We start from the raw sequence: 22,691 nt of genomic DNA, 5'->3' as shown, positions 1-22,691 counted from the left end.
CGTGTTCGTGGGTGCGGAAGGTAACGCCCTACAGGAGAATTCACGTCTGATACCCACTCACAAGTCTGCAGACCCTAAGTCCTCTTGTCACTGACAAGAAGGCTTCTTGTCCAGAAAGGGAACTTCCCAGCCTCCCCAAATGTACAGAGCAATTAGGTAAGCGTTGAATTCTAATTAATCCATTTTAGTGACTTTCCTTCCCATAGCAATGAATTACAGTTTTTTAAAAAGTAGCCTCAGAGGCCAGTTTCGTCCTATAGAGAGGAGGAGCTGCAGACACAGGGGCCTGCGTGGCGGACTGAGGCAGGACTTAGGCCTGGCCAGCAAGGCGCTCAGGGTTGGTCCTGAGACAGGAAAGCTCTCGGCGCCCCGGCCTTCGGCGCCTGCCTGCACACCCCCTTTCCATCTCAGCCCTAAAAAGAGGGACACGAGGCACCGATACACTCCCGCCGGCCACCACGAAACTTCATCAGAAACGTGGCCTGTCCCAGAGCTGGCCAAGCCGGGGTCCCCGAACGCCGCCCGCCCCACTTCCTCGCAGCCGGCCCGGGGCCAGGGCGCGTTTGGTGAGAGTCTGGCGGCCTCTACCGGAGCGCCCCCGCAGAGGAGCGTTTCTCAGAGCCGGAGCCGACATGTAGCGCTCGGGCGAGGTGAGAGCGCGCGCCGGCGCGCCGGGGGCGCCGGGGGCTCTGCAGCGGGGCGGCGCGCGGCCTCGGGCGCGGAGCTGAGCCGCAGGGCGGCGGCGGGAGCGCGGGGGGCGCCCGAGGCGCTCGGCCCGGGAGCACCGGGGAAGTTCCGCTGGCGGCATGGGGCGGTGACGCCGCACCGGCCTCCGCGCCTGCCAGCCGGGCGAGAGCAGACGGGGGAGGAGGATGCGCCCTCGCCGACGGCTCGCCTTCCCGGGCCGGCGCGCGGGGTAAGCCCGGGCGCGCGGGACCGGGGCCGTGGGGTCAGGAGCTGCGGGCGGCGGCGGGAGGGCAAGCGGCCCCGGCTCGGCCCGCAGCCCTCTCCTCGAGGCTGCCTGGCTCGGGGAGGGCGGTGGAGGCAGGCGGGGCGCCGCGGGCGGCCGGGAGCGCAAACTTTCCCCAGGCGACTGCGGAGGCGCAGCCCGCGCGGGAGGGCAGGGGCGTCCAGAGCAGCGCGGCGCCGCCGGACGGGGCGCCGGGGCGCAGGACCCACGGACCTGCGGGTAGGAACTGGGGCACGAGGCTCCCGCCGCGGTCACCGGAGCCGAGGGCCGAAAACGCCCCCCGGGGGCCCCGCCAGCCGCCGGACTCCGAGGCGCGGCGGGCTGGGCGCTTCCTGCAGGGTGGGCGCGGGCTCCGGCTCGAGACTGGGGGCGGGGGCGCGAGCGGGTCGCGCTGGCGGCTCGAGGCCGGCAGACACGGAGCCGACGCTGCACAGCGCGCTCCGGGCCGAGGAAAGCGCCGCGCGGCAGGACGCTCCGCTCGGACCCGGGGCGGCAGCAGGACAGGTCTGCCGGAGCCAGAAGCGAGCCGGGGAGGGTGGGCAAACGGTTGGCGCTGGGCGCGCCGCTGCGGACCGGGCGGGCGGCCGACTCTACCCGGCCGCGGGCGCCTGGGCGCGGAGGCTGCAGCTCTGCAGTGCCACCCCCGCGTCCGCGAGCCCCCGCGGCGGTCCCGGGACCGTGGGAGCCATTCTGTCTTTGGGGGTCCCGACTCCCCCAAAGCCTGGTCCCGACTTTCACCAGCCTGAGGGCGGCAGGAGGTGCCGCCCGGGTTTCCCGCATGCAGCGCCGCGTGCTCGCCGCCGGGACTCCGGCCCGGGTTTGGAGAGCAGCCCCTGGACGCACCCAGGCGATCCCCGCCCTGCCTTCCTGACTCGAAGGCCTTGGTTTCAGAGGTGGAAGTACCTGTTGTGTCTTTCTCTCTTCCGGAGTTGGCCTGGGGTCTCCTCGGGAAAATGATGCTTTTGAACACACGGTGCTCCTATATGATGTCTATCCATTTGCGTTATGCGCATATTGAGAAATATATCCCTTCTCTAGGGTTAGTTGCAGAGCCCAGGGATTGTGCCTGCTTGGGTTTCAAATGCATTAATTAGGGCCCAGCAGATAACCCAGAGCTGAAAGACTTTCCCAAATGCAGTGATTACTAAGTTCTTTAGTCATGGGGACAGATTGCTGAGAAAGTGGCAGCCTTCTTTTATAAGCAGTTCTTACATTATCCTGATCTTGCAGAAGACCTGTTTAAATGTGCCTTCCCCCCCCCCCCCACATACTTTCTCATAGCACCTTGCAGAACAAGGAGTAGCTTGCTGTCTTTGACGCGTGGCAAATATTTCAGAAAGGTAAAATTATTCCACTTGTGGATTTGACAGATGTAAAATACAGTTAGATAACTTCAGGCATTGATTCTAATAATAGGACTAGAGGGTCATTTGATCACATGGAAAAAGTAAAACAAAGAATTTGCGACATGGGAAAAATAAATTAGCAAAATGATTCTGCACCCTGAGTAAAAGTGAAAATTAAGCCTACTGTAATTTCTTTTTGCACCCCAACTTACTGGCCAGTGAACACAGATAATTCCTGATATGGAGCCGTGATGAACAAGGACAGCCAGGCTCCTTTCTTTGTGAATTGTGTGTGTGAGCAGTGTGATTTGATTCTAGGAGCTGTTTCATGACAACATTCATGTTTATGTTTTTTCCTCTTTCAGCTTCAAGATCAAGGTGGACAAAGGAACAGCTATTCTTCCAAATTCATCTGCTTCAGCTGTTATTCTTACTGGGAATGGACAATGGAATGTTCTCTAGCTTTATCATGATCAAAAACCTCCTTCTCTTTTGTATTTCCATGAACTTAGCCAGTCACTTTGGGTAAGTTATCATCTATGCTTTGATTTTACAATTTTCAGGGCACAAGTACCTTTTAGAAACTGCTGAGCAGTATATCAGCAAGCCCTCGTTGGCCACCTTTGTAGTCCCACAGCCTTACGAAAGAGTCCTTGCCTTACCCCACGCGTAATTCCTGAGCAAGGGTGCTCCAAGTGTAAGGTCTCTGAAGTCAGTCAAAGAAAAGAGGCAGATTATGTTTTCAGAAGTGGAAGCCGAAGATGTTTTCAGAGTAAGCTGTGTTTCCTCCCACTCAGGTTAAAGCAGGATTCAAAAGCTGACCTGCATAAAGGACATTTATTGCTTGTTGGACAAAGCAGTGGGCAACATTCTTTGTCGTCCTTAGTTCCAAACAAACTAAGGATTGTCGTCCTTAGTTCCATTCTGTAAATGAATTTGCCTTTAAAGCCAAGCCTACCCTAGGAGGCACTGACAGGGACTCGCAGTGGTCCTGACTTGAGCCAAAGGCCTTGAACTGTGGTCATCGGAATGCAGATGCAGATACCAGAAACTGCATGTGTCTGATGATCTGCAGGACACCAGGGCATTTGGTGTTACCAATGCCTTTAACCTCTTTCATCTTGGCCTTTAGTATCAGTGTACTGATTCTAATAGTTTTTCACCAAACTAGTGATAACCCATGTTCCTGACAAATTTCTTATGAGATGCTGACTCTGTCCTCTTCTTCCCAAAATTGCTCTGGCTAATCCCAAGGATTGTAACTTGAAGTTGGTGGTGTGTTTAGTTGGTAAGTCGTATCCGACTCTTTGCAACCTCTTGAACCGTAGCCCGCAAGGCTCCTCTGTCCGTGGGGTTCTCCAGGCAAGAATACTGGAGTGGGTTGCAATTTCCTTCTTAGGGGATCTTCCCCACCCAGGGATTGAACCTGTGTCTCCTGTCTTGGCAGGCGGGTTCTTTACCCCTGAGCCACCAGGGAGACCCCAACTTAAAGTTGGTGGAGTATAATTAAGAAGTTAAATTTTAGGACAAAAGTCGCCAAACACCCCTTACATGAAAATCGGTGGTGAAGGTTGCCCTTGTGTGAATCATGGAGGCATCTGCAGGGCACAGTGGCTCTGCAATACATCCCCACTAGTTGGCAGGAAGGAGGCCCTTCCCAAGTCCATGACCCTCTCTCTGTGTTCTCAGGACATTTTCTGTACTTTTGACATTCCCAGGTCTATACAAACAAGAAAACAGAGAGAGAGAGAGGTTTGTGACCATCCCCAGGTGTGTGGCTGGTACATGGCGGCACTGGGCTGTGTTCCAGGTCCATCACAGACTTGTCCAGCCCTCAGCACCATGAAGGTGACAGAGCGTGCATGCTAACCATGCCCGTGGGGCAGCCTCCTAGCCAGTCATGGTATTCCCTTGGGTCAGAGTGTCAGTTATTCTTACCGGCTGCTCGTTTTGAATAGGTACTTCCCTATTTGTGCCTTTGGTTTCCTTATCTGTTCAGTGAATGTCTTCCCTTCCAAGGGCTCTCCCTGCTGCTAAATCTTCTAGAATTTAACCCTAGTGTTCCCACATACATCCTGCATACCTCCCTCCTGCATGAGAAGTATGTTTAGAAGTGAAATCAAACATAATATTTTAAATTTCCAAGTTAATACATTAGGTAGGTAGTATGCTTACTGATATATTGCATATATTTAGCAATATTTCAGAGGCAAGAAATATGCTAGGATTGGAAACATGTATTTTTTTCCTAAGATTTTAGTCAAATATATTTCTGTGAATCTGCATATTCTATAGTCAAGAAGGTATTGTGCTTGCCTGGTGGATGAAAGTCTGAAGTATGAAGTGAAGTCCCTCAGTCGTGTCCAACTCTTTTCGACCCCATGGACTGTAGCCTAATGGGCTCCTCCGCCCATGGAATTTTCCAGGCAAGAATACTGGAGTGGGTTGCCATTTCCTTCTCCAGGAGATCTTCCCAACCCAGGGATTGAACCCAGGTCTCCTGCATTGTAGGCAGATGCTTTACCATCAGAGCCACCAGGGAAGTCATATGAAGTTTGGCCATTAGAAGCAGCTGTACTTGACTTCTTACTCAATTTGATGAGTTTCTGAGGTCATATTCAAAATAAAGAGATAACTCTTAGTTTCTAGAAGCTAATACAGAACGAGTAGTAGAATACCCCTTAATCTTCCTAGACAGTTAGTTGTTGGAGAAGTTTTGAACCTGTCAGGTACAAGTTTAATAGTCCATCCTGAAATGACACCTACTAACTGCAGAAATTAATGGGACATAGAATAGTATGTGAAAAAGGAAAATATCCTTAATTCCACCACACAGATACAATCATCCTTCCCATTTTGGTGTCTTTTCTTCCTATTGCTTCTATGCCTAGCTTTATACAGTTGGGATCATAATGTTTCTTCAGTTCTGTATTTTTGTGCTTTCTTCACAGCAATACTGTGTTACCACAAAGTCTTAAAATGTATGACTTAAAATGCACAAGTATATTGCAGTGCATAAACGCTTTGCATTGTTTCAGGTCGTGTTGTTTTCCTACGTATCTGTGAACATATCCGTCCTATAATTGCTTTGAGTATTTGAGATCATTTCTATTAGAAGATGTTTCTGTAAGTGGAATTTTACGTCAGCATCCCTGAGTGCTTTTAGCTCTTCGTTTTGTGCATCCAGTTGCTTCTGGGGACCAAGATCCGTAGCAAAGTGGGAAGTCAAGTAGGGTAGGGTTTTCAGCAGAAGACATCTTGACGTCTAGGGGCACGAGGCCCGATCGACTTCCCTTTTCATACAAGGCTCCTCTCACTTAGTTATTACTGTAAATGAGCTTAAGAATAATTTTGTCAGATTGCAAAGAAAGCTTCAGCACACTTATTTAAAATCTTGACAAAATAATATCTGTTGCAACATGGAGTGCCCATTGTTATGTTGCCTGTTTTAGAGGACGCTTGTGAGCTGAGCATCATTAGCCCCGGCTTACAGTCAGGAAGACGAGAGGAAAGCATGGCCAGCTGGGAGGTTTACCACGCTGGTCATGCTGGGGTTCTGTCCTCAGCCCTCCTCAGAGCGAACCTGCCTGGTGGTCCTGGGCTTCTCGTCTTGACTTCACATGGTTTGCAGGGAAGGTCTTAGTCAGACTGATCTATAGAGGGAAGGGGCAGAATTTTGAAAGGAATTCTCTGCATCAGGGTAGAGAGAATTTTCTGTTCTGAGATTACAGAAAAAAGAGCTTGGTAAGCTCTGTTATCTTCCTCCAAAGAAAGAGTTTATGTGATTTTGTTCTAAAGAAAGGTGAACAGGGAAGCATGAAAGGCCGTAATTTGACCGTTGTGGGACAGAAGAAATGTGGCTACCTGTAAATACACAAAGGCAATCAGACAACTGCTGAAGGGTAAAGAGAGTGATAGGAAACCAGTCAGAGAGCAGAAGGAAAGAGGCAAGGACGCTTGGGCTTCTGTGCAATAAAAAATCATACACTGTTTGTGAAATACATGTGGATCTGGCAATCAGGAAATTTACATGTGAAAAGTAAAATGTATTTGGTGATTATATAAGATAAGGTGAAATTGCTGTGAAAATATGAGTCTCATTTCTTCTCCTTTTCATTTTCTAAATTTGATCAGAGCCACCAGTAGCTCATTTTCAGTAGCCTTTGTAATTCTTCTGTTAGTTTTAAGTTATATAACAGAGCATGAGTCAAGTGTATAACAGAACAGAGACATATCTGACTGTCAGCCTTCTGTGATGTCACATTCAGAGGCATGGTATAATTTCAGGCATTATATAATTATTTTAACCAGTAATCACATATACATGGTATAAAGACACCAGCACAGAAACAATGTTTGAATCAATGTAAGGTCAAAATATAATTTAATCTGAGGTTGGTTTATCATCATTTGAAAAATCATACTCTTCAGACTTGATTAGATCAGTGACAATTGTAAGATAAATTTGACGATTATCAACTCAATATGGTAAAATCTGATTCCACTCATTCAATAGTATTAAACACTTTTTAGAGGTTTATCTACTAGAAATTTAAAAATGCATTAGAATTTTATCACATGGGAGCTATAATTAAAATAGACTTTGGGAAACAGTATTCTATAATTGGCAATTATAGGCTGATTCTTTTAGAAGTAGCTTAGGAAAAGGAACACATAAAGTTCTTCTTTATCTGTCTACACAAGCACGCTAACCGGGACTGTTGGTTTCATGAAGAGGTCCTGTTCATACACGTTCTCAAGGACAGTTCTCTTTTCTTAACTAGAGCAGAAAGTTCACTCTTTCTGAGTCATTCACGTACTCACAATGTCTTTTTAAATTGCAAGATGGAAATCCCCATATGGAAAGTTCTTCCTGCTTGTAACTGCAGATTCACAAGACCAGGACTAATGGTCATCACGACAATTATAAAACCACATAGAAGTGCTATGAAGCAGATAGGATACTCACAGGTGAGGAGGCACTTATGTGGAGGCTGCAGGGATAGCCAGAGACCTCACATACAGTAAACATTTCAGGTGGCTAAGACCCTGTGCTAGCTATGCTTAGTCACTCAGTCGTGTCCAATTCTTTGTGACCGCATGGACTGTAGCCCACCAGGCTCCTCTCTCCATAGGGATTCTCCAGGCAAGAATACTGGAGTGAACAGCCTTTCCTTTCTCCAGGAGATCTTCCTGACCCAGAATTGAACTGGGGTCTTCTGCATTGCAGGAAAGCCTGACTAATACCCTGCTACAGAGTAATGCCAACATTTTTTTAAGGCACCAAAACAAAATACTTCCAAATTACATACTTAGAAACTTAACACTGCTAAGCAAAGCTTAGACGGACAGGTAGCCAGACTCGATCCAGCCATCCCTCCTCTGGCCATCAGCTCCAAGATGAGTAACTGGCTTGGTTCAAGGGGAGAAGGAGAATGTGGGTTTGGGGATTTTTTTTTTTACAAAGGTACAATTGCATAACATACATATTTTAATTGGTGTGAAATTTCAAAGGAAAATATTAGAATCAAAAGTAGAATTCTAGTGGCAGCAACAATAGTTATCAGTGCTTACATGAGTACTTCTTCATTTCCAGAATGCATTTTCAAAAGAAATGTACTGTTTAATTTTTACAGAATCCTCTCTTTGTAGGTGAAAAGAGTTAAGGTGATAGAACACAGAGAAACATGTCTAAGTCTCATCACTGAAAAGTGGGAAAGTCAGGGTCCATCTCCAGGCTCAGGGCCTGGGCTAGCAGCATCAATGCAGGACTGTCTCCAGAATGTCTGGATATTTAAGCTACAATGAAAAGGGATAGAATGGGGAAAAATCTGTACATTGGAATCTTATAACCTAGAACTCAAATAGCACTGCTCTAAAGATAGTCTTTTGTAGCCTGAATAAAATCAAATACAAACTATATACTATGAAATATAATGTAATAGAGAGAGAACTGTGTTATAGGAAAATTAAGATATACAATGAGACAGACTTTAGCAGTTCATTGAAAATTCTGTTTTATTTGTATTTATTTAACAATTTATTTCAAGATCAAAAGGCAAACCTAAAAATAAATGAAACCCAGGACCAGTTCATTTTCACTTTTAACAACAGGAAAAAATTGGGCCATCACTCCATAATCAATTTAGTTCCTACTTCAGGGATGTAGGCATCATTTTGACAGAGGAGAGTGAAGCTGCTCTTTGTGGCAGCAGTTAATAAGCCTGCCTGCAACTCAAGTTTCCTAATCTCCAAGTGAAAGTAATAACAGATCCTACGCCACAGGGTTGATGTGAAGGATAAATGTATGTATGCTAAATGCTGAAACATGGCCAGGTAAGAAGGGAGTGCTAAGTCCAGGCTAGCACCTGCCCTTCTGGGTGTTGTGACCAAGAAGCACCAAAGTTTGCTAGACTTTTGCTAGACTAACAGGCTGGGCATAGCAAGGTCCACAAGCTTAGTCCCATTGGCAGAGTCTCCCTTCCGTGTAAGGGCACACATTCACAATTACAGGTTCTGGGTCAGGGTTTGGGCATTCTGCAGGATGGTGCCCTGCAGCTGCATCAGGGTCTGTTGAGTCCTTCCTATATGCCAGGCACTGTCCTAGGTGCTGAGACCCTGTGATGGGCAGAGCAAAGCCTGCCTTCCAGAAGGGCTCCTTCTGATGCAGTAAGTAAACACATACATATCAACTGGGTCACAAGGATTGCTAAAGAGTAATCAGAGTAGGAGGGAGTGAGTGTGCTGGGAGATGTACTCAAGCAGATGTCTGAAGAACGTGAGCCTGTCTTGGTGGCGATGATCGGACAGTTGAGAGGGAGCAGCGGAGGCAGGGTGATGGAGGAGGCCAGCGTGAGGACGGGAAGGTTGGTGGGAGGCAGGGCCAGAGAGGCAGTGTGGGTGGGGGAGAGTCAGATTGTTTGTAGGCCATGCAGGGTAGCATCAGCACAGGCAGTTGGCTGTTGAAGAGTGAAATCTGATCCCGTTGAGACGTGACAGTACAATCACAAACAATAAAGCTGACTCTGGCTGTAAAGTGGAGAATAAACTCAGAGTCTGGGTGGGGAGGCTTAGTAAAGGAGGGGCCAAGAAAGGCAGTCAAGAGGCAAATGCAGTGCCCCAGGGCAGGGGCATTTTGGCCAGCAGGATCGGTTGGTGGGCTGCCGTGGACATGAACGAAGACCTGAAAAGGTGATGGGTTCAATCGGCTGTTGTTGAGCTGGAAGAGACAGTAGGGGGGGAGGCCACTGAGAATCATGAGTGCAGTCTGGACCTGTGAGAGCCTTGTTAGATATCCAAGCAGCCAGGCAGGCCACTGGGCTTACAGGCCTGGAGTCAGAGAGAGAGAGAGTTTGGGACCGGAGACATGAACTTGAGAGAGAGATTTAAAGTCATTAGATTGAATGAGATCAATTAGAGATTGAGTTTAGACTGAAGGAGTGTCTCTAGACAGGCCTGGGAAATGCCAGGTTTAAGTAGAAGAGGCAGGGGAAGGTAAGAAGAAAGAGACTGTGTCCCGCACTGTAAGAAGGGCACATGGTCAGCTGAAGGCTGAGACTGGACCCGTGGGTTTGACACTGTGGAGGAGCAGCTGCAGAGGATTTCGCTGGTGGGCAGAGCCTGGGGGAAGCAGGGGCAAGGGCAGGGCGGAGAGACAGCAGAGACCTTGGAGCAGACAGCTCTTCAGACGAGAGGCCAAGGATGGAGCAATACCTGAAAGGGAATATAGGGTGAATGAGAGACTTTTCAAAGACCTGATGTAGACCTGGGTCCTACCTTGCAGGCTGCAGGATTCTGAACCAGGCTGCAGTAGTGGGGACAGGAGTGGAGCATCTACATGAGGTGTGGTGGGCAGGGGTGGGGTGGACTTGAGCTCTGTCTAGAGAGGTGATGGGCAGGACCACGGGCACTTTTGACATGGAAGCCACCTAGGAGTTCTGGCATAAAGCTTTATGGACACAGCTCTATCCACATAAAGCACACGTGCCAATCAGTCCATATTTTCCATCATAAGAGGAAACAACTTTTAATTGGAAACTCGAAGTTTTTACTTTTGTGTCTGGTTATATCCACCATGATATTTTTAAAGTTTCACGTATTTTAACATAGTTAACTAAAGTGGTGTGTAATGGAAATTTGAGGAAATCATCACGAAACAGTGCCATTTAGAGGTGCTTATTTACTGAGTTTAAAGTAATGAGCAAATAAACTGAAGGTACATTTCTCAGAAGTCACTCTATACTGGAGAAAGAATGCAGAAAGAAATGCAGTTCAAGAAGACAGATAAGCTGTTGCTTAAAAGCAGTTCTGTTCAAGTCCCAAAGTAAGTTCACATTAAAGCTGGTCTGCAGATGCAATTATCTATACCATTTTATGGAAATCGAAAATGACTGTCAGCATAAGCGGAGATCACAAGAAATCCATCACATGTTGCCATCAATAGCACCATTTGTGGGACGAGACTCAAAAGATTTTGCTTCCCCAGAAATGATGACATAACTGTTCACCTTGAACCATTGAAAATACTGAAATAAGGAGAGATCATCAAGCATCACTTGGTAAAGTGAAGCACCTTTAAAGATGGACTGTACTGCATAGTGGTATTATTCCTAGCAGAGGCATTCATACTGATAGAAAAATTACACTGGAGTAAAATTTCCTCAGAAACAAAAAGACTCTTCGATTTGATGACTAACGCAACTCTTCCCTTTCAGAGTAAGGCATGGATTCTACTGCAGGTTTTGCCCGCACTGATGCCTGGTTCTGGAGAAAGCTTTCTTGGGATCCCTGTTCTGCTGCATTCAGATTCCTCCCTCCCCATTCCTCCCCAGCTCGCGCGTCGGAAACCCTGCTGATGGCCTGTCCATCCCACCTCTGCAGCCCTGCGAGGCCTGAACACTGGCCCTCTACACCTCCAGCCTTGCCTCTGATAAGCCCATCATCCCCAAGGTGCCTGGGGCCACAAGGAAAGACAATGCCCCTGTTAAGGTGCTTGGCTTTCCCACCGCCTTCAGGCCAGATCCTGGAGGTGGAGCTTGTCACATGACTGTGCTGTGATTTGACCCCCACACAGGGCTCTTCTCACTAGGGTTCTTACATGCCCACTGCAAATGTCAATATTTTTCTTTTTTTAATTTTTATTGGAGTATAGTCGATTTACAATGTTGTGTTAGTTTCTGCTGTACAGCAAAGTGAATCAGTTATACATATACTTATATCTACTCTTTTATAGATTCTTGTCTCATATAGGCCATCACAGAATATTGAATAGAATTTCCCTTGCTATACAGTAGGTCCTTATTAGTTATCTGCTTTATTTATAATAGTGTGTATATATCAATCCCAATCTACCAGTTTTTTTTTTTCTTAGTGCCGCTACTCACAGACCCCTTCCTTTGGCTTGAGACCTGATCTTCATGCTTGAAGGTTCAGGTCTGCTTTCCTTTCTTCTGACCTGATATAAATCTTGATCCCTCTACTTTCGGTTCCTAGGATGCCCTGCATATAAGAGTCCTGAAGCAATCATGCTCTTCAGGAATCCTCTGGGAACATGGCCCGTTCTTTTAGATCCCAAGGTTAGGGATAACACCTTTGTCATCATCACAGTTCCCGCCACAATGCCAGGCACACGGTCGACATCCACAATGCCTTTGCTGAGCTGAGCTGCTGGGACAGTGAACCTCTTTGAAGATATGATGGAGAGGTGCTCTCTGGGATCATTTGGAGTCATGTTGGCAGCTGGTTCACAGAGCAGCCTGTTTCCAACTTGGCCACCTAGGTCCCTCTTAGAACAGTCCCTCTCCCCTCTGGCTTCATGTGCAGATCACTTGGGGACCTTAAAAAATACCAGTGGCTGTTCCTCCTGGGTCATTCAAGGCCAAGTCTCTAGGGTCTAGAAATCCGGAAGAAACTAACACAAAAGTCACAGATTCAAATGCCCTGAAGACAGCAGATGTGAGACCACCGGGACAGGTGGGAAATTTGCACAATTACTAGAGTTGAGCCTTTCTAAAGTCATGCATATTTTTTGTTCTGAAAACTCTGTGTGAAATAAACCCACTAGTGGACCACATTTTACGGCTGCCTGTTCCCTACTCCACCTTGTCAGAAGTCCCTGAAAGACCCAGAATTTGAAGCCTGGCGGGGGCTGTTCACAGCATCTGAGGAAGTCCTTCCACCGCCTGAGCACCAGGTCCCGCTTGTGTGCCTGCCCATGTCCCATCCATCACCTTCCCTCCTCAGCCTGGAACGTGGGGCTCAGCATTCAAGCTTAGGGATCGAGTCCTTGTGCCTTTTGTGTAGAAGATGTAAAAAATGAGGATGTTTTAACATGAGTGGTTGCATCTATATTTCCTTTATTGTCCCTTTTCTCGAACATCAGTAATATGAAAATGTTGCAGCTGTTTCAAGAACATTATTTGTAGAAAACATGCACTAACTGTAAGAAAATAGTTCAAATTTTCATAAAACCTAGTTTATTAATCCTGATACCGAAGGGGAAATCACCAAATTTTCAAGCATTTCTACTTTATATAAAATTGTTCTCAAAAGTAATGCATCTAGTCTTAGTTCACAGGATCTGCTCGCCGCAAGAACAGAGCCTTCAGCTTATCTTAGAAGTGGCCGTGTCCTCACCGCTGACCTGAGGGCCGGCAGAGCTCTTTGGTTTTACTCAGAACTGTGCAGAAGCACGCTGAAGCCTGCTTCCTGCACCTCAGAGGGCTGAGGGTCTCTTGTGTTTCCTCCTGGAGGCCTTGTGGATTTGCTCACTGAATGGAATTGCTCACTGAAGGCACAGCCCAGTATGTGTGTGTCATTTTGTTTTCCAAGCCCAGATGGAACAGAGCAAGCTAAAATCACTCTGTATGTTAGAAGCAGTCTGTAAAAATTATACAACTTGATATGCATGAGAAGGTTCACCAGGCCACTCTGAGAGTCTCCTATGTGCTGGCACATGGGAAGGCCTTCCTCTCCATAGCTGTAAAGACAATGCATTTTGTAATCATGAATTACAAAGGAATGGTTTCTGAGAAGGCTCTATGGACTGAGGAGGACTTTCCAGTTGTTCATGAGAGGAACCTCTACTCCCGCCCTGACGGTCATTTTTCAGGACTTCTAAAGAAACTATTTGCGACAGCCTAGGGCCTACCTTCAGTAAATACAGAGAAGAAATCATGGCAAATCTCCAGCCTGGCATCTTTTTTTTTTTTCAAGTCCACAGATAAATGCAAGAAACAGTTATAGCAAAAGAGGGCAAATACTGAAATTCCTGCGAGGGTGTGTAGGAGGCAGCACTCCTGGAGATATGCACTGGGACTAAGTGGTCTGTGGACATCTCCATGATCTCTATCTCCTGACACTCAAGGCTATTCAGACCAAATATAATTTAAGAATATTTTCACAACAGATAATGTAATAGTTTTTCAAATGTACTTGAAACATTAAGGTATGCTTTCTTGTTTTTTTTTTTTTTTTGATTGTGACTTTTATATTTTTTATTAAGGTAGAATTGATATGTAACATTGTGTAAATTTAGGGTATGCAACATGTTGATTTGATACATTTATATGTTGCAATTTGATCACCACCTTAGCATTAGCTGACACCTCTGTCATGTCACGTATTTATTACATCATTTCCTTTTTGTGATCGAGCTTCTTAGTAACTTTGAAGTTTATAACATAGTATTGTTAACTATAATTACTTTGCTGTGCATTAGATTCCCTAAAATTATTTTTCTTCTAGTTGCAGGTTTGTAACCTTAACCAACATCTCCCGAATTCCATCAGCCCCAGCCCCTGATTAACTCTGTTTCTATGAGTTGGCTTTTTTAGATTTCACATACAAGGGATGAGCTTTTTTCTGCTAGTTTGCATGCTTTCACCTCTCTTTTAAGTTAAAGAGCCAACAGGGACCTTCCAAAAATTGGACACTTGGCCAAAACCTAGAATTGAGTAATCAAACTGGTGATTGTTGTGAGCTTCATGCGAAGTGGACGTTGAGGGCAGACTTAGTTTGAGCAATAGTTGCTCTGTTGTTGCTCAGCTGGGCCCATGCACAGACTTTCTTTCATAAATTTGGAGAACAGTGTTAAGGCCCTTCATCCTGACATTAGGTTTTCAAGGCTGAGTGCTTTGTCTTTCTTTGTGAAACTACAATGGATGTCAGAGAAAAGGGAATTGAGTATTTTTAAATACTAAGTCACAGAGTTTAAAAAAAAAAAAGAAATGTGTCTGTGGGCTCCAAAGGTAGATAATTCAGTCTAACAGGACTGAATTTTAGGTTGTTAGACCTTCAACTCGGAGAAGGCAATGGCACCCCACTCCAGTACTCTTGCCTGGAAAATCCCATGGATGGGGGAGCCTGGTGGGCTGCAGTCCATGGGGTCGCGAAGAGTCGGACACGACTGAGCGACTTCACTTTCACTTTTCACTTTCATGCACTGGAGAAAGAAATGGCAACCCACTCCAGTGTTCTTGCCTGGAGAATCCTGGGGACGGCAGAGCCTGGTGGGCTGCCATCTATGGGGTTGCACAGAGTCGGACATGACTGACGCGACTTAGCAGCAGCAGCAGAGCTTCAACTAGATGCATTTTAATGGTGATGAGAAAATTAGATCCAAAGAACATTATAGCTGTTCATTCAAAAGGAAGACACTTTAGGCCATTAGAGGATTGATCTGTTTAGATGCAGTCGGTGAAAAGGACCAACTTTCGAGAAGCGGGTGGGGCAGGTACACGTCTGTGCCGCCCTCAGATGACGGTGGGGTTCCGCTTTCGTTCCAGCTACTTCAGAAGAGAACGCGTGTGAGCAGAGTGGGCCCTGCAGTGACACTTCAGGGGAGTCCCCGGAGCCCCCTGTCCTCCCAGGTACCAGGGGTGCTGACCTCTCGGGACCACGGCTGGCTCTCAGCTCGATGAGCTCCCCTTGAAGCCAAGCCAGATGGCAGGTCAGGTTCTTGGTAATAACACACATCTTGCTATTTGCACGTGTGAACAAGTAGCAACGGATGGACATCTGAGGTGGAACCCGTAGTGTTCAGCTGTGTTAACCATCTTCCAGACTGTGGCTTTCTTTCCCTGCTGATAACTGCTTCCGTGTGCCCGGATCTGCTCAGGGCCAGTTCTCATTTCCCCCTGCGCCATTGGCATACACTTTTTTTTTTGACATAGACTTTTGAGGCCTGAGTAAGTCTGTTGCTGAATTGTACAAATTAGACCGTTCTGCCTGTGAACCTCTGGCAAGTTTCCACCCGCTCTTCTCAGCGTTTTGTTGTAAGTTGACGTGTTGGGTCACAGAACACTGTGCTCCCTGAGTCTCTGCTCTGGGACCACATCATGTAAAGGCAGGGTTTTCAGCGTGGGAGTCACAACTTCTGCTCCGCGGGCCTGTGCTTTGACTGGAGTGGAGCGTGCCAGCAGCCAGCAGTGCTGGCGGTGCGGAAGCCCAGCACCATCCCTCACCAGTGATCCATCCTGGCATAGTGCTCACAGTACACGTGCTCCCAGTCAAGAATGCAGGAAAATGTGGGCACCCCAATCTTACTTTCAAATTAGATAGAAGCTTTAATGTCCCCCGATACCCCATCACCCATTGCAGTTGAGTAACTAACAAAATGAAGGCTCAGTTTCTCTGTATTTGAACCAAACTTCTGAAATGCCCCACAAGTGGGTTAGGCTCTGCTAGTTCATGTGCAGTGACTGCTGCTGCTGCTGCTAAGTCGCCTCAGTCGTGTCCGACTCTGTGCGACCCCATAGATGGCAGCCCACCAGGCTCCCCCGTCCCTAGGATTCTCCAGGCAAGAATACTGGAGTGGGTTGCCATTTCCTTCTCCAGTGCATGAAAGGGAAAAGTGAAAGTGAAGTCGCTCAGTCATGTCCGACTCTTAGCGACCCCATGGACTGTAGCCCACCAGGCTCCTCTGTCCATGGGATCTTCCAGACAAGAGTACTGGAGTGGGGTGCCATTGCCTTCTCCAGTACAGTGACTAATATGTCTTAAAATTGGCTACACTATCGACACAAATAGTTCTTTAGAGTCTGGGACGGATGGAGTTTGATTTGATGGGTGACCAGCCCAGAGCCAGCATTCTCGGACTGGCTATTCAAGAATTAGGGCTGTTTAAGATATTCAACAATAAGGATTATGTCAGCAAAACAACCTGGATGGTACAGGAGATCGTTCTTAGATGTCCTCCCTCCAAGACAAATCAACATAATTCCCTGTTTCTATACTTTGAGAAAAAATTGTAAGAAACAATTAAGAAAGTCTGAACTCCTTCTTTTGTTTCTCTGTTAAAAAGCTTTTCGCAAATGCCAACCAGCTCTGTAAAAGATGAGACTGATGACAACATCACGATATTCACCAGGATCCTGGATGGGCTGCTGGATGGCTACGACAACAGACTAAGGCCGGGGCTCGGAGGTGGGTGTGGGCCCTGGCTGAGGCCCTCGGGGCCCGAGGCGCATTTTTGCTTAAACCCAATCTCAAGCTTAGGTTTGCTGTGATTCAAACAGTTCCTCACAGAGCTTCCCTGCTAGGAGTTTGAATTGGTCGTGTTGCCAAGGCTGCTGCATGTTGTCATTTTCCAGATGCAAGAAGCCAGGGGAAGTGGTCTCCCTGAAAACTCCTTTTTCTCCCCAGATAATGGTAACATGCATTCCCGTCTACTTAAGGAGAAACCCCTTCTTAGGTGATACTGAAGCTGAAGTTACCCTATGTTGGGAAATACTTTATCGTCGACCTCATACCCTCCTGTCTCTGCAAGTCCTTCTTAGAAACCCACGATTGAGTGCAACTGTTCTTTACGTGTTGCATATTACAGGTTTAATTTTTCCCTAGAGCCGTAATTACAGTTTTTACTTTGACCCTATAAAGCTGATGAAACTAAATGAGTACTAAAATATGGTACAACTGGCTCGATTTTGCGCTGAGAATCCCGTGCATTTCAGGCGTGTGCGGGGCCCTGGGCTCCACCGGGTTTGCATGTGTACATTTGAACCTGCTCCGTTAGGTGAGGAGGGACCCTCTAGCAAACCCATCCCTGGAGGAAAATGTTTAGTCCTTCTTCATTATTTGCATCTTCATCAGGGACATTTGCTGAAACCATGGGTTGACCCTCTCTGCCTTTTTGACAAGAGCAGTCCACGTAGGCTCCCTGACCCCCTTTTACTGCACCCTGAGTTATGTCCCTCGGAACTGTGAGCTGAGGCCCTGGCGAGGAACCTGTGTCTGTGTTTCAGAGCGTATCACTCAGGTGAGAACGGACATCTACGTCACCAGCTTCGGCCCTGTGTCCGACACGGAAATGGTGAGTTTGCTTGCAGCCCCGTCCAGACCACCCTAAACCCCGACGGCACCAGCCCAGGGCTGCCCCTGCCCAGCCGTCACCTGGTTGCCTCCCTTTGTGCTAGGAATACACCATCGACGTCTTTTTCCGACAAAGCTGGAAAGACGAAAGGCTTCGGTTTAAAGGGCCCATGCAGCGCCTTCCTCTCAATAATCTCCTCGCCAGCAAAATCTGGACTCCAGACACATTCTTCCACAACGGGAAGAAGTCCATCGCCCACAACATGACCACGCCCAACAAGCTGCTGCGGCTGGAGGACGACGGCACGCTACTCTACACCATGCGGTGAGTGTCCCTGGTGGCCTGGCCCCGGGCCCTGCCGTGCAGGAGCTGGCTAGTGTGAGGATTGTGTGTCTGTATGTGTGTCTACACCATGCGGTGAGTGTCCCCGGCAGCCCGGCCCCGGGCCCTGCCCTGCAGGAGCTGGCTAGTGTGAGGATTGTGTGTCTGTATGTGTGTCTACACCATGCGGTGAGTGTCCCCGGCAGCCCGGCCCCGGGCCCTGCCCTGCAGGAGCTGGCTAGTGTGAGGACTGTGTGTGTGTGTGTGTGTGTGTGTGTGTGTCTACACCATGCTGTGAGTGTCCCCGGCGGCCCGGCCCCGGGCCTGCCCTGCAGGAGCTGGCTAGTGTGAGGATTGTGTGTGTGTGTGTGTCTACACCATGCGGTGAGTGTCCCCAGTGGCCCAGCCCCGGGCCCTGCCCTGCAGGAGCTGACGAGTGTGAGGACTGTGTGTCTGTGTGTGTCTACACCATGCGGTGAGCGTCCCTGGCAGCCCGGCCCCGGGCCCTGCCCTGCAGGAGCTGGAGAGTGTGAGGAGTGTGTGTGTGTGTGTGTGTGTGTGTCTATACCATGCGGTGAGTGTCCCTGGCGGCCTGGCCCTGGGCCCTGCCGTGCAAGAGCTGGCGAGTGTGAGGATTGTGTTGTGTGTGTGTGTGTGTGTGTGTGTCTACGTGAGATGGGAGCTTTTTCCTTTTGATTTCCCCATACTGATGTCCATGTAGATTATTTCTTTGGGCTACTATGAGTTCATAGTACTTGTCTATACTTGATTCAAGATCAAGGGCATGTTTAGAAGAGTGGTAATGTAACTTAGGGAAAATTTAACAGAGATTTTATTTTAAAAGTCTAAGGAGACCCCTTTTTGTTGCAATTGTGCTGTATTTTGAAGTTTTAAAAGTCTGTTGTATGGTTTGATAACATTTCCAGCACTGAGGTTAAATTTTAGCATTTCTTATTCAAAATGATCATTAGTCATTTTTTGAAAATTCTGAGTTATTCATTGTATCTGAGTAAATCAATAAATTGACCAGTGAGAAAGACTCCTTTATAGCTTTTCAGTTTCCATGGTGGGTCTAAGTAGACTTTAGAAGATATTCTTAAATTAACAAAAAAGAGAAAAGGAAAGAAAAAGGCATGAAAGCCAAGTTTTTAAAAAGGTTCATTTGTTTAGGTAGCTGTTATAGATATTTTCTATCTTAGTTATAATTCTTCACAATAAGCTTTATATTAAAAGAATAATTGTAGTGGAAAATAATGTTAATACAGTCATCTTCAAAGACTGCATGCCCTAACATAATTCTGAGGAACGCTTTGGCCTGTTGTGTCCCAGACCTGCTTGACAACAGGCCATGATTTTTCTTATACCAACCCAGTAAGGATTCTGATCAGTGACCTGCACACACACCTTGATGTTTTGTTCCAGTCTTTACTCTTCCTTTTTCCCTGCATTGATCTGGAAGGTGTTTCACCCATAGGTGGAGATAGGAGTTGTGAGCATCACATCAATGCCTGAACATCACATCAGTGCCTTCTCCATGCAGAAAGTATGTGAAAAGCTGAGGAATATCTCAAGGATTGACATTTAGTCCTTGGTCGTCATGCTGTGGAAAGGAAGGCTGGGCAGTGAAACCAAGAGCACTGTATTCAGCCTGTGAGCAGAGAGTAGGTGTGGAGACAAGTCCCGCATCCTGGAGGGTGCTGGGGTCCCACGCAGATGGGGCCCTGGGTGGGCCTGCCGTGTGCCTGTGATCTGTTCCTAAATTAAAAAACCCCAGTCTGCATAGATTATTGTCCTTGATTCACAGCTGGCTCCTGACCTGCAGGGGTCAGTTCGGTCCATTGCCTAAGACAAGGGGATGCTTTTGTCCTGTGCACAGTTGCATGGACAGGGTATGAGATAAGCCTCTTGTCCAGAAGGGGAAGAGGCAGCAGAGGGGCTTCTTACCAAGTGTCTGCGCACCAAAACCTTCCCAAGTACACACAGCCCTTCAGTCCTCAGACAGCCCAGCCAGCTAGGGGACACCGTTTCCACTAACCAACAAACAGGTAGAGGTCAGAAGTGTTTGGTAATCAGCCTAAGGTCACGCAGCTATGGCGGGGGATGTGGCAACAGGAATTTGAGTTCTGGTATGAGCAGTTTCCTTGTTTCATCCACCGCATTTGGAAATCAGAGGGATGCAGCGTTGTTAGACACGTAATGGCCTCCTTACCTTTGTTAAAGTGTCATGCCCGGAAGGAAGTGGTGAGAACCAGAGCAACTTAGCAGTGGACTGTCCTTACTTATGCAGAGGAAGCCTGCTGCTAATGAGTTGCAAAGTTGATCACCAGTTTTATTTTTTCAGTCTTAAACAACATGTGGAAAGTAGAACTAGCTACACTTGAAAGCATTAGGAATTATAGTATGATGGATCTATAGCTATAATTTGATAGCATTTTAGTCTACAGATTTAGCAGAGATGGTGAGAAGGCAATCATAATTAACTGGACAGAGTGCATAGCCCCATCCAGGCCTCACCCCATCACTGAGCCTTCAGAAGTACAGCCTTTCTGTCTAGCACTTTGGTCACTCCCACCAAGTCTTATAAAAGCAGTGATATACTTTGACCCAGTAATTTCTATGTAATGTCCATCTTAAGGAAATAACTAGGAGTAAGGAATAAGCTTTATGCACAAAGGTTTCTACCATCATGTTACTTATGATACCAAACACTGGGGAAAATAAAAAAATTCTGCACATTTTTTCAACTAAAATTGTATTTAAAAATTTTTATTCAGACTTTGGATCTGATAAAAAAGATGAAACATGCGCATGAAGAAGAAGTTAGGGTTCACATCCTGCACTTTTAACCTGAGATACATACTGAGAAATACTGGAAAAGTACTGTTACCAACGTCTGAAAAGTAGCTCTATAGTGATTATTGTACAAGGGAGGGATTCATTTATATAACATCCCCACCATGCTCCAGAAATCATTTAAGGTAATATTAAGAGACACACACAATTCAGATGGATGAAATTCCTTAGGTGATTCCAAAGAAGCTAAGGGAACATAAGCTATTGATGCCATTTGCTCCCAAAATGTCTTCTAAAAAGCCTTTGGTGCTTGCCTAGAGCTGATCTACAATTTCAGTTCCAAAGAAATTTCTACCTATTCATAATCTGTTTATAGGATCTGATGATAGAAAGGTAAGTCCAAAGAGAGCCATAGACATTCCCTGTGGGACCATCAAAGAGAGGACCCTTAAAATGCTCTGCAGTTTCCTTTAGGATGATCTTGTAGCAGATAAAAAGGATAGGTTTTACAGAGCCATAGCCAGAGCTGTACTGTGGACGCCGGGCCAGTGGCCCAGCATCTTTAAGGGGACCCTCAGCACAGCAGTTTCCCTGAGTTGTCGTTGCCAGAGCTGGAGAAAGAAGAGGCATGGAATGCAGAGCATGACGTCTATCCACCCGGGGCCTGAATTACTGCCCTTCTGGCTGGCCTCACCAGTTACCTGGGGTTTTTCCCTGGGTGGAACTTCAGTGAATTAGTGGATTTTGATTTCACTCCCTTGCAAGCTCGGACATGACCACATGAGGGCCTGTGCCAAGCCTCATGACACATTTTCTTTCTAACGGGTGAGCTGGGAGGTAGGGACCAGCTCTCATCTCTGTTTCCCGCACACCTTCTGAAGGTGCAGACTTGTGAGGACCACACAGTGACGGAAGAGCCTGTCTCTCCAGTCTCTGGCGTAGGAAACCACAACAGGCAAGGAAGTGGACTCTGATAGTATCACATGGTGTCAGAAAACCTGGCTGCTGCTGGACCTAACACCGCCGTGTCCACGCGGGTGGGCAGAGGTTTGAGGGTGCCGGCGACTGCCGGCGTGGGTCGTGGAATGCCCTGCACTCCGGAAAAGAGCCCTGGACGACCGGACTCACTCTGCAGTCACACGGGCACACTATGTATTTCCCTGTGCTATTTTCATTTTGAGAAAAGCGTATTTTTACGATTGTTTACACCCCGTTTAGATTTTCATTGCTAGAAAACACTGCTTTGAATTGGAGCTAGAGGAAGAGAAAGGAGCATGGATTTTGGAGTCAGGCTCACTTCAGTTCAGATCTTGACTTGATCGTTTAGTGGTCATGAACACTTGGTCTTTTTTAATCTCTTAGAACCATTGTTTGTTTATTTCTTCCTTTCAGTACAGTGTGCCTGCAGGGTCTGAGAATGTCCGTTTGAGAACATGATCCTATGCACAGCTATTCCTTGAGTGGCCACTGGGTGGCAACACGGTCACATTTTTGCATAGTGATTGGCTGCAACCATTTAGTATAAGTAACTTTCTTGAATGAGATTATATACATATTACATATGTTTGATTTGTGGGTAATGAATTTGAAGGAGATTATACATATATAACTAGAAGTTTTTAACTAAGCACTGGTATGTGTGTAAGAGTGTCTGCATCCCTACATGTAAACCGTGTCTTTCATGACACCAGTAGATATATTGGCCAGATCTTGAAATTTTTAAGATAACATTTATTTTAATGATTAGAATCAATATATTATTGAAATATTTGTAAAACAAGGAAAATCACCAAATATGGAATACAGTTATGACACCAAGACCAAATAAAATCAGTGTTAATGGTTTGTTCTGTATCACATATACATGTCCACGTGTGTGGGCACACGTGCACACACGTGTGTATATCTGCATGTGTCCACACATACTTTCCTGTATGTAAATAGCTTTATG

At 46.9% G+C, this 22,691-nt stretch overlaps 1 protein-coding gene across 6 annotated transcripts in view; it reads left to right on the top strand.

Annotated features, from left to right (window-relative positions):
• Positions 1-262: 262 nt before the first annotated feature.
• The window catches only part of GABRA5 (gamma-aminobutyric acid type A receptor subunit alpha5), an 87,993-nt gene continuing 65,564 nt past the window's right edge, over positions 263-22,691 (top strand). The window contains exons 1-5 of one of the 6 annotated variants that reach the window (XM_081551415.1): positions 263-650; positions 2,682-2,841; positions 16,619-16,740; positions 17,559-17,626; positions 17,730-17,950. In XM_081551415.1, the coding sequence (XP_081407541.1) occupies positions 2,756-2,841; positions 16,619-16,740; positions 17,559-17,626; positions 17,730-17,950 (497 nt within the window). In that variant the 5' untranslated portion in view covers positions 263-650; positions 2,682-2,755. The other 5 variants (XM_081551414.1, XM_081551418.1, XM_081551417.1 and 2 more) reach the window with 5 other exon arrangements.

The sequence above is a fragment of the Giraffa tippelskirchi genome, chromosome 12 (genome assembly GCF_054371585.1).
Source record: "Giraffa tippelskirchi isolate mGirTip1 chromosome 12, T2T-mGirTip1v1.2.pri, whole genome shotgun sequence".
NCBI lineage: Eukaryota > Metazoa > Chordata > Mammalia > Artiodactyla > Giraffidae > Giraffa > Giraffa tippelskirchi.
Note: the sequence above shows the minus strand (reverse complement) of the source record. Positions and strands in the feature narration are given on the sequence as shown.